Source organism: Cenococcum geophilum (assembly GCF_001692895.1).
Source record: "Cenococcum geophilum 1.58 unplaced genomic scaffold K441scaffold_1, whole genome shotgun sequence".
In the NCBI taxonomy this organism is placed as follows: domain Eukaryota; kingdom Fungi; phylum Ascomycota; class Dothideomycetes; order Gloniales; family Gloniaceae; genus Cenococcum; species Cenococcum geophilum.
The window spans coordinates 6,345,368-6,360,405 of record NW_027137559.1 but is presented as its reverse complement, the minus strand read 5'-3'; the positions used below and the strand labels follow the sequence as shown (position 1 = coordinate 6,360,405).

The following is a 15,038-nucleotide window of genomic DNA, read 5'->3' as shown; positions in this document are numbered from 1 at the left end:
ATATAAAATGTATTTTGGAAGCCTCTGGAGTGTGGTGTTGAGGAGAGAGTTATATACGTGGTGACCCTACTATACGCGCTAAGCCCCGGTAGGGTCTAGCCTAGGCCTAATATGCGCCACACTAAGCCACCAAAGGCTAGCGCGAAAATGGGGGGCCAGGAACTTTTTACCCACACCTCCGTATATATTAACGTTTTCTAAGAAAGCCCGCACGGCCTTTTTTTGTATGCAAAACCGCAGGCTCGGCGCTTTTTAGAAAATCAATGCGCAACTTTCTCAACACCAAAGCTTTATCACTATATTCTATTCCTACGCGTTCTTCCCGCGGGTGATTATATTGATTACGATTAGTTATATTATATAGTAATCATAACTTATATAACTAATAGAATAGTTATATGCATCCCTGACCGTACCAGGTCCTGTGGTCTCCCAAAATCTAAGAAAATACCAGAATTTCGACTGATCGACTGCCTGGCCAGGAAGACCATAGCTCCCCACGCAGTCCTCGCATATGTGGCATTAGGTTATGTCCAGGGCTTGCCTAACCATGCCGCTACCAAGAGGCCTAGTCGGGAGTCTGACCGCTCGGTCGGGTAGAGCTAGTTGTTGAGGATCAGTGCTCTTATCAATATTCAATATCAGTATGAGGCCGTATTGATATTGATATTGAATGTTGAATATAGTACAGTCCTGGCATAGTGTTTTAATTGAAAGTAGGCTCCGTACGCCCTCGGGCTCTGGCAGAGCTTCTAAATAGCTGCTCTCTCGCGACTGCCCCCTCACCACTACCGTCACCTTCGTGATCCTTGGCGTGGTGCGGTGGATGTCGGCTGCTCTCTAGATTCTGTCAAGGCCTCCGAAGCCTCTTGTACCACATTCACTGCCATAGGCCTCCCTCCGGCGGTAATACTACTTAGTGGCCAGCTCTTCAAGCACTCCGTACGTTCAACATCGGTACTCCCTAGCGATATGCGGCCAGCTAACTGGCACCTTTTACGAGGCGACTTTGGGGTGGTTACAGTTGGTGTATTTGGTGTGGAGTCGCTCGACGCGTCGTCCTCGCCGCCAGAGTGGATAAACCGATCAGGATCAAGCTCAGAAATAGCAGAGGAGGATGTATCATCGTCCTCAATTACGTTGGTAGGTGAGGGAAGCATGGCGTTGATCAAGATAGAGTGTACGGAGGTGCAAAAATCGCTAAAATTAACGATGTTGTGCGCGATGACTTGTAATTTTTACCTTTTATAATAAATTCGAAATACGCACGTATTGTAAGGAGGCCCAAGAGTCATTTACCGATATATCTACCTTATTTCTACCACCTCAACTCTAAAAAAATTCAATATTCAATATTGATAAGAGCACTGTTGAAGATGTCATTCGGGCAACCTGTCGATTCAACTATCGCTCTCTGTAGGTTAGCTGTTATTGCATCCCTCAAGAGGACAGTGAGCAAATAAATATTCAGTTACAGAGTGTCGACCTGTCAGACGTCAGTTTTAGCCCAGTTTCAGCTTAGTTTCACCACTCTCCTGTATATAAGCCTGCGTCTACGTATATTTCAAATCCTTACACGAGTTTTTCTTTCTAGCCTGGTATGTCCGGTCGACACAAAGTATGAACCTAGTGTACCAAAATGCCGAGGTTACGATCATAGCTGAGCTGGGGAGAATTCATCTTTTGACCTTCCTGAAATTAGCACAAGGAAACGTATTACTCAACCCTGCGTTGAACTGAGTAGATGCACTCTTGTTTCAGCCTTGCCTGCAAGGGATTCGCTTATGCGAGACTCTGTGTGGTTTACTAGGGCCTAGACACTTTAAGAGAATTACTTTTCCAGAACACGTTTGATGTTCACCGAGAATCAAGCCTTTTTCGAATGTTCAGGAATGATATGCTAAGAGACGATCGATGTGTCGTTGGTTCCTACCGATATGGAAAGCAAGCAACGTGTCACACACGATGTACGACCCTCAGCCGGAGACCAGCCAGCATTTGCCAGACGAAATTTCACTTACGGCTTGATTCAGCTTATTATCGATTACAACGCAGGAAGATTAACGTATTAATCCGATGCCTTCAATAGAGTCTTGGGAATACTGCAGTCATTTCAACAGGAGTGCCCACCAATATATCATTTGTAGGGAATACCTGTTTTGCCACTGAACACAACTCGCATTAACGAGGATAGCATCATGGAAATTGCAATTAGCTCACTCGAAAGATTTACGGATGGACTTATTTAGATAGGATTCAGAGTGAAAAGATGTCCAGAGTCTCCTAGTTGGTCTTGAGCTGGTTGGGGTAGATATGTGGGTCGAACTTGAGGATGGAAAGCTGATGTGTTAGGAAGAATATGACCAGCTGGGCAAATTCTGTGCGGGGAAATTATTAATGTCCCGTTTTCTGCATATTGAGGCTGCTACGGCCAACTTTCGTCTCAATTACTCAAAGGGAAGGCGGTATGTTATTTTAATCAATCCCAGTACAGAAGAAGTAGTGTTGGGATTTTGGCCACTACATTTATTAGGCTCATGTGAGGATGATTCCTATGAGAAACTGCACCGACAAGACCGAGACGGTATAATTATGGGAAACGCAAAGGAGTCGTAAGGATTGAACATACATATATTGGTGGTCGAGTGATTGGATGGCTTTGCTGAGCGAATTGGCACTGTTAGTGGCGTCTTAGGTTTCCTACTTGAGAAGACTGAGCGATGGATAATTCGATTGGGTTAGGATGGAAAAAGGAAAATTATCACGGAAGTTATTCTTGGATTAAATATTCTAGGTCGCAAAAAAGAACAAGATATCAAGCTTAAAACGGTTTCATACGTCTTTCCGGTCTCGGACTTGTTGAATCTCCACAGTACTACCTCTTCCTATCCTGTTAATTAAACTGCGCAAATTCATAAACTTTCTACATAGTGCTATATCGAAAGCAGGTATCGATAGGTTAGAGCGGCTGTGTGTGTTAGCAATTAGGAAGGGTACGAACTTACATAGTTTTAACCAGTGGGGTTAACATGTATTCTGAAAGGATGAATAAAAGGTGTTGTATACCTGATATTCCACAAGGCAGGCGAAAGGGTCTCGGTGTCAAAAGCCCTGAATCTATACTGATTCTCTGTGTACCTGCTGTTCTCTGTTTGCTACATGGTTGCACGAGTATCCCTACCAAGTTACACGCCAGATCCCCTAATATCCTTCCCTGACCGAATCAGGCCGCACCGGGAGCCAAGATAACAACCACTACGCCATATACCAAGGACCCGTTACAACGGCCAGGGAGACTACAGGGTTCTCAAAACAGGTTGTTATGAGTTTATTAGTAGCCTCTCAGTAAGCGATGGAGCAGATATATAATCACTACACTATGTAATAAATACATTCGCTTGGTATTTATATTATTTTAGGTCGGCCCATTTGAGCTCATAGCCATAGACTGTACGTCTAAGGAGCTGATCCTATGACTGCCGTAAGCCTGTGCGAACGATGGCCTTGTATTTAGGAAGAGCTTACACCCAGGTCTTCCTCGAACATGACTTTATCCATGACCTTTTCAAAAATCTTGGCGACGGTAAAGCCATTCTCACGGGCGACATCGAAGAACGCGAGATCCTTTTCTAGGAGCCATGGCCTGTAAGGTGTGAAAAATACAAGTGCTCGCGAGGAGGAGGTTCGGTTCAACGTTTCTTGCACCGTTTTGACTAGTTTGCTGTGTTCGGAGTGGTTGAAGAGGAGATCGGCCAGGATTAGGATATCGAACCCTGAAGGATTACGATCTTTAGGTAGATGCGCAGTGAGTTTTTCTGTCGATGCACCCCAGAGGTGGCCCTTTAGAAAAGCAATGTTAGTTGAATTCACCAGTTGCCTGGTCCAAAAGCCGTAATACAGGGTGTACAGCGTCCGGTGTCCCCTGTGTGCGCGCGCAACATACAGCAATTTCGCTTCGTACGCACTAGAGAATTTCAAGTTTAACTCTTGTAATTAAGCTTAAAAAATCAAAGGCTTTGCCTTTCTTGCAGGTGCACAGCTCTTTTGGCAAGCTCACAGTATCTACGCTGGATGGTGCATTTGACTAGTGATTACCGAAATTGCTGTATGTTGCGCGCGCACACAGAGGGGGGGACACCGGATGCCGTACACCCTGTACGTGGACCAATAGTTTTAGAAATACTAACTTCTACATCGATATTAAGAGTATTGGGTAGGAGCGTGCAGTGTGAGACATTGTAGCGCAAATTTTCCACAAGATCGGCATCGGGATAGTCCGTCACGACCACTTGCTTGGCGCCATTGATGGCGCATACAAGGCTTGGCAGACCACTTCCAGCGCCGAGCTCTAGCACTGTCTTGCCTTTGATCAGGCCATCTGCACGTTCTTCGAGGTAGGTGGAGAGCGTTCGGCCTGCATTCCATAGGAGGTGGCCCTGGTATGATTAGGGCTCGGAGGCTTTAGGCGTCTTTCGCCCCCAAGTTGTGAAGGTGATGAAAAAATAGATGAATTGCAATGAGGAGATATAAGATTCAGAGAGGGGCGTATCGTTCCTCAAATCGAGGTTACAATGATGGAACGAATCGTATGATACGGAAAGGTAAAAACAGCAGATAGAAAAATTGGTAGGTTGGGAGAGGGGTATAACAGTAGATGGATATATTGATAACCAGTATAACCTTAATACCGTACCCACAGAGGATTGTGTCCCACTAGCCGCACCTGTAAGTCCTTTCCAGATAGCAGGGAATGGGTTGCAAAAGTTGCCTCCTTTTCGGGCTGATAGAAATCGGGTGGTTCCTCAAAGAGGTTGATATTGTCGCCATCGTTGGAGGCCATTTTCCGGGAAAAGAGATGACCTGAAAAGCGACACAAACTTTACTTGGTTCAGGGCCAAATAGGGTGATAGGCACTAGGAACGTGCGGAGGAGGGTTCTAGGGTGGTGGAATGGGCGCGTAGGAAATTTTCGAGATGCCTGCAATACAGAAAAATATTACCGTAGGTTATTACCGTGTTGGCCTTAACTTTGGCGTGATGGCAGGGGGCCAAGTTCCTTTTGTGGGCACATTACCGCGGATTAGTCAGTGGCTCACTGCAGGGCAAAATACTAGGGCCTAGGATTGATCCAGACCGACTGAGAACTGCGTGTAATAAAAGAGCTGCCGTGAGAACTTGGAGTACACCGTCTTACCTCAGCCATCACCGTCGGCGGCCTCACAAAGGCACAGCGGCTGTAGCGAGGTCTTCGCCTAGGTCATCACCATCTTTCGCTGCTAGCACCAAAGCAGTAATAAAACTTGCTCAACTGCATAATGCCCGACTGATACGCCCGCAAGGGCCTCCTCCATTATCTTGACATCAACCTCGAAAGCTCCATCACAGACGAGTGCGTGGAGCCGCAGAATCATCTCACTGACGGCTGTGGGTTCAAGAGTCCGTGTTCTATTGGGAAGGCGTAGGAGCCTCAGTTCGCGATTCTGTATGTTGAGATCACGCCTGATAATTCTTTATCAACAACTTCTGAAACCTATTCACTTGTATTTCTTTTTTCCTCAACTCAGACATATTAATCTGCTCGTTTCTGCTCCAACTACCTCGCTCACTGCGCCAGCCAACCACCTTTTAATTTGGCGGATGCCGTCCTCTAAGCGCTGCGAACCACATCTCTCTTTCGGGTCGCGACGTTAGGGTGGTGTGCCAGCCATTCCCTCAGCTTGGTTTACAGAGGTACAAGGCGCATACCCGCACACCGTGTCCCTTGCTTGCCGTGCTAGAAGCTTGTATGTATGCCGCTTCGTCCCGTAATTCATTACCCCGTACGTAGTTGGCGTCTTGGAAGACAGCACGGCCATTCGCCTTCCACCCCCTCCGTTGTGATTTCCGCAATATACAGGGACCACAAAGCTCACAGTATGGAAAGATACTCGCATGATAGGCCTGTATTCGAGCACGTTCCCGTCCCTTTGATTGCACGCAAACATGCCTTGGCTCGACGTCAACGGTGAGAGAAAGAAAGTTGCATGGTAAGTCTGACCTAGTCTTTGCAATCTTCTTCTTCTTCTTCTCCTACCTAATTTTGCCCAACCTTCCCTATCCTACTGAGATTGTCCTTCGACTGACATCGGTTACCTCAAAAGTGGTCCATGCATTCGTGGTCACCGATCTTCGAAATGCGATCACAAGGATCGCGTTTTGCTGGAGGTTCGCAAGCCTGGTCGCCCGTTGAGTAGCTGTCCTCACCCGGTAGGATCATGCAGCTGCGAGCGCCTGGTAATCAATTACACAATCCCCAAGAGTATGAATTCCTTCAATTTTTTGAATCAATATCCTAATTGCGATACCTTCAGCATCTGAATGTGCTTGTCCTTCGGAAAATGCTCCTGCGGCCACTCCAAGTACGCCAGTACCAGCTGGTAGTGCGAATCGGGTGCAGAAAAGCAGACGTAAGAAGTCCACTAGCACTTTCAATCCAGTCGCCCTGCAGAGAGCTATGGAGAGTAACAATGGTGGTACTTCATCGCAGGCGGCGAAAACACCTACCAGTGTCACCTTACCGGAGTCAGAGCCAGGGTCAAACAACGGAGCCTCACCAACATCGAGCACGAGCTCGACTCCCCGCATGAACCCAATTCTGCCGCGAAAGCAAAGTTATAATTCAGGTGTACAAATATTGGAACGCGCCTTCACAGGCGATGACAAGAACGAGTCGTCTCATGGGCAACCTTCATCGAATGGCTACCGAGAAATTGCGCCGGAACCTAACGATCTCAACGGGACCTCTAATTGCTGTAAACCAAAACCTAAGCCTAAATTGAGCCGCCAAGAATCGGAGCCTCTTCCTAAACAACAAAATGGTGGATGTTGCTGCAGTAAATCCACGGAACAAGCAAAGGAGGGCCAAGTAAAGGATTCATGCTACTCAGGAACAAGGCGTAAACCGCAGACTGAATCGCTAGCACAGATCCAGATGCAACCGCCAGATTTTCAGAATGTCATCCCTTATCAGAAACCTGCACTAAACGGTCAATTTCACAACATTGGCTCATCGTACACTCCCATCCACGGCCAGATGAATATAGGAGATCAACATGTGCCATTCGCACTGGGCCATCCCGGCAACATGTCAGGTAATGTGATGATGCCATCTAGCTACGGTTTTGGTCCACCTATATTCACTGCTCCGACAGCCTGTCAGCATCATCCGAGATTCGGCATGGCCTCAAACCACGCAATAAATGATGGTACCGGAAATCGGTTGGAACATAATTGTCACTGCGGTGATGGCTGCGCTTGTTTTGGTTGCGCTGCTCATCCTCACAACGCCACGATGACTCATTATCTTCGGGAAATGAATGACTTTATGAGGAATGGGGGTTCAGACGCTTCGATGTCATCTGCATTTGACGTCCCTGCCTATCCGCACCAGCCAACGTATCTATTGCAGCACCAACAAAATTTCACCTATAATCAGAATGCACAATCTTTCGATTTCCCGAGATTGCCCTCGCCCACTCTGCAGTACCAAGTTGATATGAATTCTCTAATGAATTTGCCACAGCAAGACAACACAAACGTATATTGGCCACAGGGCGGGATGCGGACACCGGCACAAACTACTCCAATGGCCGAGTTTGAACAGTTTAACTCGAGCACCCAGAGTCACACCACACAGCCGTGCATGCCTGGAGAAGGCAAAATGCCTAGCAGTCCTTCGTTCGTAGAGAGCCCTGATAATCAGGACAATGATGAGACGCTCACCCTCTCGCCATCTTCTTTCTTCTTGCAAACACTTGTTCTCCCAGGTTGTAACGATGCCACTGGCACCTGCCAATGTGGCGATGGCTGCGAGTGTGTCGGCTGTCTTACACACGGAGGTCACAACGGGATATCTCTCGATAGTCCGATACCCAACGAGCAAAACCACTACCCGGGGTTCGTTGCCAGTGCGAACCTGACCAGTAGTCATACGGAAGGAGACCCGTACCTTCAGGCGCTGGCGGACACACCAGCCTGAAAATATGGCTAGAAGCTTAGTTGGTGTTTTCTTTTGGACCACATAAAACTATCTCTGCTACCTAATCACCCTGCGCTTCTAAATATTACCATCGGCACTTGGTGGCTTCGCCATATACACCTCCGGCAATCGTGTCACAATAAGAGCATCGGTCGGGCCAACATATTTGTGAGCCTGTGCAACTCAAGAGCCGTTTCTGTGGACGCCAACCATTGTCTTGCTACTACAACCGGCGCTAACTCGCTATTTTCGTGCCCACTCGAGCTGTACAAGAACAAATCTCACGATACGGGCGTATTTACGAGTACCAATTAGGTCAGCAGGTAACGCGCCCTTATTCTGGAGTATGAAACGGACGTAAATGCTTGGCCACTGAAGCCAAAACACGGCTGCTTCCTCTCTCTTCCTACTTTCTGCTAGCAGCTTTTCAATTTTACTTTCTTACCTACCCTTTCGATTATTCTGGTCTTCTTCCTGTACTAAAATTGCTTCCGCTCATCTAAGCAACATATACCGTGTCCTATACAGCGAGGGCACTTTTTGCATGTCACTTCCGGCACTTCACTCGTCGCTCAACGGCATGACCTATGTAACTCCACTATATACATTCGCCGAAGCGGGCTCTTCGGTTCCCCACAAGGCGCTCGAGCCTAGAAGTGCGGGTACTTGAATCAAATATGTTTTGCGCATCCGTATGGTTGTCCTGATTTTCAGATTCAGGCATTGGTGTGGCGCTGACTGCATGCAGGCGGGGGATTATGTACGCACTAATGCACTAATGCACTAATGCATTACAGTCGAGCTGCTACTGCATCGATTCAGCCATGCTGATGCACCATGACGTTACTGACCGGGTTGAGAAATATGTCAGCCTTATTAATGAGGGAAGGAAAGTAAGAGGGGTGGGTGGGGTGATGGAGACGATATCTGCTAACGCTCTTTTCCTGGATCTACTCTAGATCCGTCAGCGCAACAACCACGCAGCTTGGCTTTGGTCTTCCCGTTAACGAGGCGTCCGCTGTCGCGCAAGCTAGTGCGAATCCAACTCGCTGGGATCCGGATGGCTGCAGAATCTGCTCTGCTGTAGCACTTGCGGGAGCCGGAAATATAAAACAGTCTTCACCGGTGCAAGTTGTGGACCTGACAAGCTCTGTCCCTGTCGCCGTGTCTTGCACTATATTAACTATGCGTTAGCATGCACACTCGCCCGAGTCCCGGAGCCACAAGACAAGCAAGAACAGGACTGTTGGTGTTGGTGTGTTACGTTATTGTTTGGCAGGAATAGAAGAGGATGTCGCGCGGCGCTATACAGTCCCGGTCCTGGGACTGGAGACTACAAAAGGAAAAGGCGCAAGAAGCGGTAGAAGGTAGGCTGAGGTCTATGAGAGGAGAGAGAAGGTCGGAGGGGATTTCAGAAAGACTCCACAGTCTTGCGGAGATCGTCTTCGTGACTCCGCCGGCCCTTGCAGTTTCTAGGTTTTATTTGTAAACATTTAAGGGACATTGTTGGAAATCTCCGTTCCTGGTCAATAAGATGGCGTGTCTAAGTAGTAAGCGGGATCCGGAAAGCCAGAGCGGACTCGCCGCAGAGAGGTCGTAGGGATACGAAGCAGAGAGCAAGAATCATGAAGTTAAAACAGCCTTACATGAAACAAACGAAATATACTTTTCTTCGAGGAAGGCCATGATGAAGATCCAGCCTAGCTGCCTAGATTGGACACCACGCAAAGGTGTAAGCCGAGATGAACTAAGCCACTCAACTTCATAAAATTCACGCAAAATTAGCGCACTTGTCGCAATGCTGGAGAAATTAGCAATTATTTTTTTTACTCGGCCAAAAGCTCAATCCATGGAGTGAAAAAATACATTATACATTTGAGATATCGCAGCAGCCAACCAAAGCCAACCCATCATCTCCCCCACCGCCATAGCCGCATACCACCCATCCGGCCCGCACCCCCGTCCCCGGGGCAGGCCATATTCCGAACCAGACAGGCAAGATATATGAATAGGTCAAGCTTTGAAGGTCGAGTACAGCCAGTAGCAATAGTAACAAGCATACTAAGTCAAAAACCTGTCCCTTCTCTCCTCCCAAGTTTTTCCCTTTCGACAGAGACGGACTGTGTTTCGCGCGCGCAATTGCACACCTTGCCTTCCTTTATGAATAAACCATTCGAGAAAAGGATGAGCAGCAAAGTGAAGTAGGAAAACAAAAACAAAGGAAAAAGGACAACAAAAACAGCGGGGGGGTGAAGCTTGTCTGGGCGTCTCCGAAGGAAAAATGCAGAGATGATAGCCGTAAAGGAGAAAAGCAAAAATAGTAAACGCTAGTCAGAAAAAACCTACGAACGCTAGATGGGAGCAAATATGGAGATGGGAAGAATGGGACAATGCCATTTCATACATAAATGTTGTGGACAGCCAAACTCCCCCCATAGCTTCAGATTTCTTCATACGTACCAAGGTTCTGGCAACATAGTCCCTAACATGCTGTAATGGACAAAGTGTGCATATAACATTGGTTCGTAGAAGAGATCTTTGTACGATAGTGTTCCTAGCCACTTCGATGGAATTTTCCGACATGCGAAAGTACTTAACTTCTTTTTCTTTTTCTTGAATCTCTTAATAATTTCCCCCCCGAAACCCGTTCGGAAGATGGTACTTGGCATGCAGACCACGAGAAATGCAACACATAAACACAACTGAGAACATATGTTGGCTGGGTATATCGCATCAAGACCAACTCTGCGTTTCGTTGCAACTATGATAAAACAATGGTGATCTTTCCAGAGCTGGCCGCAACCTATTGAAAAATTAGTTGAGTTTGCAAATAATCTTGACAATTAAGAACTCACAGTACAGCCTGCAACGGAATTGCAGTCGCTGTAATTATCACCAGAGCAGTACTGGCCATTCGAGTACTTGCACTTTCCGACGACGTTATCACCAGTAATTTCAACGGTGTAGTCAAGCTTGGCAGTTGTCGTTGGGGCGTTTTGGAAGAGAGAGATCCAAGCCTTGCCATCGATGAACCCGACACCCAAATTTGCTGGTGCATAGTTGCCAACCGGCTGCGACCCATCGCCCCACCAGCAAGCATCGGATTGTTCGACACCCAGGTTGTTAAGGTAGTACTGAGCAGATGTTGGCTTGTTGTTCCAGTGGTAGTAGTCGCTGCCGTCAGGGCATGCAAGCTCGGTAATGGTATCGGGCTCAGTTTGGAGTGGGACGGTCTCGCCCTCACTGCCTGTTTAGATGTTAGAATAGAACTGGCACCTGCTCACTTCGAATACTTACCGGGATAATCAGTACGGCAGATGGAAGCACAGCCTGATAATTTGTTCTGAACAACGACTTCAACCTTATCGGTGCCTTTCACGCAAAGGGTCTTTGCAATTGAACCGCTTGCCATCTCGAGCTCGCCGTTGTTGCAGTACAGACCACCAAGAGATTGGCCATCAAGTCCCTGCAGCTCAGGCCAAGAAGCTTTAAGATAACCAGGAGGGCAGTTGTAGGAGCAGAAGCTTCCACTCTTGCAGCAGCTACCATCTGGGCAGGATCCCTTGGGAACAGTGGAGATGTCATTGTAGCCGTCGCCCCCAGAGTAGCCAGGACTTTGAATACCGATCCAGCCAGCCAGACCCATATAGTCAACCGGAACTGCACCATAGCCAGAAGGGAACGAACTGCAGGGGAGACCAGAAGGGAATGGTTTGTCGACCCCCTCTCCATAAGAAGCGGATGACGCTGGCGCAACACTCGACTCCACTGCGGAACTTGCAGGAGCAGATGAAACCTCGGCGACGTAAACGGACGGGCTGGGGGTTGATGTTGGCGTAGGAGTTGGCGTGGGGGTTGGCGTAGGGATTGATGAATGATATTCCTGAAGGCCACCATCGTCCTCCCAAATAAGCGTACCGTTGTGGATGCCCTCCATAACCTCAGTCTCGGAAATGGGGCTTCCATTCAGCATGTAGAGAATAACAGTCCGAACGGGAGGATATGCGCCGTCGGCGACAGGATTTGGCTCACGATTAATGAGGTCGCGAGGAGCATGACGGTGACGATGGCGATGAGGCTGGACTGCCGCGAAAGCAGCGCCTACGAAAAGTAATACTTCGATAAGCAATACTTCGGTAAGCTNCATGGCGAAAGGGTGAACGACTCGCAGAGTCGAGACTTTAGCAGCTTGTGCAGGGAAAAGCTGTGTGACAGAGAGTTAGTAAAAGAGCAGACCTCAATGGAGATGGATGTGGTAAGACAACCTGTGCGAGAGAATCGGCAACGTAGCTGGACGCGCGAGAGGGCTGATGTTAGGATTGAGGCCGCAGTTGATTGAAGTCCGGTAGAGATCGAAACGAAGTGAAGTAAACGAGCGACGGGACAGTGAGCGAAGGGCAAAGGTCAGATTGTATTCCAAATGAGTGAATAGGAGCAATGCTCCGAGTTGGTGGAACTCAAGAAAAGAGTGAGCGGAATGGCGGTCGCAGAGAGTGAGGGTCTGCTACAGCATGCAGTTGAAGAGTAGTGAAGGAGAGGAGGTGGTTTATTCGGAAGGGGAGAGTTTGAGGCACAACTGCCGAATTTCGGCCTAGTGTCAGGGGAAAACACCAGTTTGATTGGTAGCGCCCAGGCAGCGCAAATTACGTGGGACAGCCGAGGACACACGGAAATTGTTCACCAAACCGTCCAACCGTCCAACCGTCCAGCCGGCCTTTTCCTATGATCTAAGCAATTTGCTCTTCGAAGCCTGCTTTTGTGCGCGCTTGGCCCTTGAAGCTGAGATGAGGCCAAGCAGAGAGTCTGACCGACCGGCTGACCGACTGCGCGGTTACTCGTGTGCTCGTTAATCGCGGGGAGATAAAAGAGGGTGCACTGATCGTGAGTCGTCAGAGCCGTTCATGAAGCCTCATCAACATGGGCACGGTGAAGGATCTTTTCAACGCAGTTGGTTTGCAGCTCTGTTGGGACGCGACGAGCTACTTACGTTGTCACATGGACCACTACCCGCACCAACCTCATGTCATTGCATCTTTCGCAGCCAGCTTATGGAAAACAATTCTCGTCCTTTCATGTGTTGTGGGGAAGCCGCAGTAGGTCGAGGCGTTAAGCAAGGGTAGCCGTGTCGGCAGAGGAGAGAGTGGGCCGTCAGGGTCAAAGCGAAGGAAAGTTTTCGACTGGCGCCGATCTTTGCACATCCTGCAAGCAGGGCCATCCGCAAACTCATCGTCAACGGCTCTCCGCCAATCAAGCCCCCGAAGCCTGCCGCGGCTCCCATGCATGTGCGGGCGTACCTGACGCTAAACCTCTCTGAATTGTTTATTACAAGGGTACATGTGCGGATTGCTAGCCTCTTTGGCATAGAATGTGCCTCGGCGCAGCAATCCCTTGTATTGTACACCGCCTCCATTCCACTGGCCGTTTGGCAAGCACAAACGGCACAACCCCCCCAACGACGATGCCGACAATCTTTGCCACGCACGACGCCGGCAGCAATGGGAGATCTTCAAGATAACATTATCCCAATACGGGCCCTTCAAGGCTAGCAACACAATAAGAAATGATGACCGTTTGCAAAGAAAACGTTCTGCTTTCCCTTCGAGGCACGGTCGCCCTCCAGCGCTAAAGATCACCGCGACCTTCCAGATGAAGAGTTGGATCCGCTTTGACCAAATTACACTTCATTTAGATCTTCTCGCCTCCCTTAGTGACAGCCTTGCATCATTCCACTCGCTGCCACAGTGACATATCGCATTTGATGGGGGAAAAGTGAATACTTCTGAAGATATTGCCTCCTCTGCGCGAGTCGTATCGTGGAGGCCGTCTGGGGGCAAAATTCGACTGCTGTGAAAGCGGCGTAAACCTAATCTCCTTGGCAGACATTGCGACGCTTTCGACTCCGTAATCCGTCGAATGCAGCTGACTTCAGTCGCACAACAAGAGTGCGAAAGATATGCCAATCCACTAATATTAACGGACGTCGCATAGCCTCAAGCTATGCGTCCCCTAGGTCTCCAGGCTGCGTAATACCGGAACGGGTATAGCATATCCCGCTATGACGGTCTCGCCCTCCAAACCCACCGATCCAACCCCTCCGACAAGTTGTGCCCTACCGTATTTATTTTCTTGGCTGCAGCAGAACCTATTTAGTCGGATCCCGCCTGAAGGAAAGAACGAAATATCGGGTACTTACCGCTGGAAAACTACCCGAAGATGGAGCTAATGCAAGACGTAATAAAGAAGTGGTGGTTGGAAAACTAACCTTAGCATCTGCCAGTAGATGATAGGTGAGCTGGTTGACTTCTTTTGTTTCTCTCACCATTTCCTGTTCACTTCATACGAATGCCATGATGGCAGCAACCATTGTAGGGATGTGAATACCTTGAGGGCCATGGTTCACTACAGATCTTGGTACTCTCTAACCAATCTTCATACCACATAGGCTCCGGGACCACGCAGCGTATTGCATGTTTAGGTAAAGCTCTGCCGTCCTGAGCATGTGTGCACTGTGGCATCTGAATCGAGAAATTGTTGAGAACAGCTCAGTACTGTTTGACGTTGATAGTTATCTCATTAATTGAACATAGGACTCTTAATTGCCTCACGAGTTTATAATCTGCGAGGATTGCAAGGTATCGACCGTCATAGCGCTCAAACCGTACGACATCGGAAGACTCCGGCCGTGATGACTGCTAAAATCCGACTAATTGCTGGATACACTCATGCTCCGAAGAAGTAACTACCGAAGAACGGCAGCATACCTAGCGAATGATTTTATATTGCTGCTAGCCATGAATCGTGAACCAAAGTCGGAAACTTTGGTACATCAAGTGGCTCTATTCAACAGATAACGTCGGACCCTGAACCTTCGTTCTGCGCCGAAACTGTAAAAGTGACTATGGTAAAATAGCAATCACATCACGTCCGAATGTCGCGGTGAGAACACGTAAGGAATTGCCAAGAGTTAATTATCATGCACTACAAACTATCGATCAATATTCCAAGGTTTTGGGTGAGCTTTA

General features: G+C 48.3%; 3 protein-coding genes across 3 annotated transcripts; 1 reads left to right on the top strand and 2 right to left on the bottom strand.

Moving 5' to 3' along the window:
• Positions 1-3,410: 3,410 nt before the first annotated feature.
• On the bottom strand, positions 3,411-4,840 carry K441DRAFT_532740 (uncharacterized protein; the record flags this gene model as incomplete). Its single annotated transcript, XM_067642249.1, has 4 exons — positions 3,411-3,470; positions 3,526-3,840; positions 4,188-4,436; positions 4,694-4,840. 4 exons carry the CDS (start codon positions 4,838-4,840, stop codon positions 3,411-3,413), a joined length of 771 nt encoding a protein of 256 aa, XP_067510679.1.
• A 1,141-nt stretch (positions 4,841-5,981) lies between these two features.
• On the top strand, positions 5,982-8,016 carry K441DRAFT_532367 (uncharacterized protein; the record flags this gene model as incomplete). Its single annotated transcript, XM_067642231.1, has 3 exons — positions 5,982-6,025; positions 6,140-6,297; positions 6,350-8,016. 3 exons carry the CDS (start codon positions 5,982-5,984, stop codon positions 8,014-8,016), a joined length of 1,869 nt encoding a protein of 622 aa, XP_067510678.1.
• A 2,761-nt stretch (positions 8,017-10,777) lies between these two features.
• Positions 10,778-12,163, bottom strand: K441DRAFT_683583 (glycoside hydrolase family 132 protein; the record flags this gene model as incomplete). The annotated part of the gene is made up of 3 exons (XM_067651705.1): positions 10,778-10,819; positions 10,872-11,263; positions 11,314-12,163. 3 exons carry the CDS (start codon positions 12,161-12,163, stop codon positions 10,778-10,780), a joined length of 1,284 nt encoding a protein of 427 aa, XP_067510677.1.
• Positions 12,164-15,038: the final 2,875 nt, after the last annotated feature.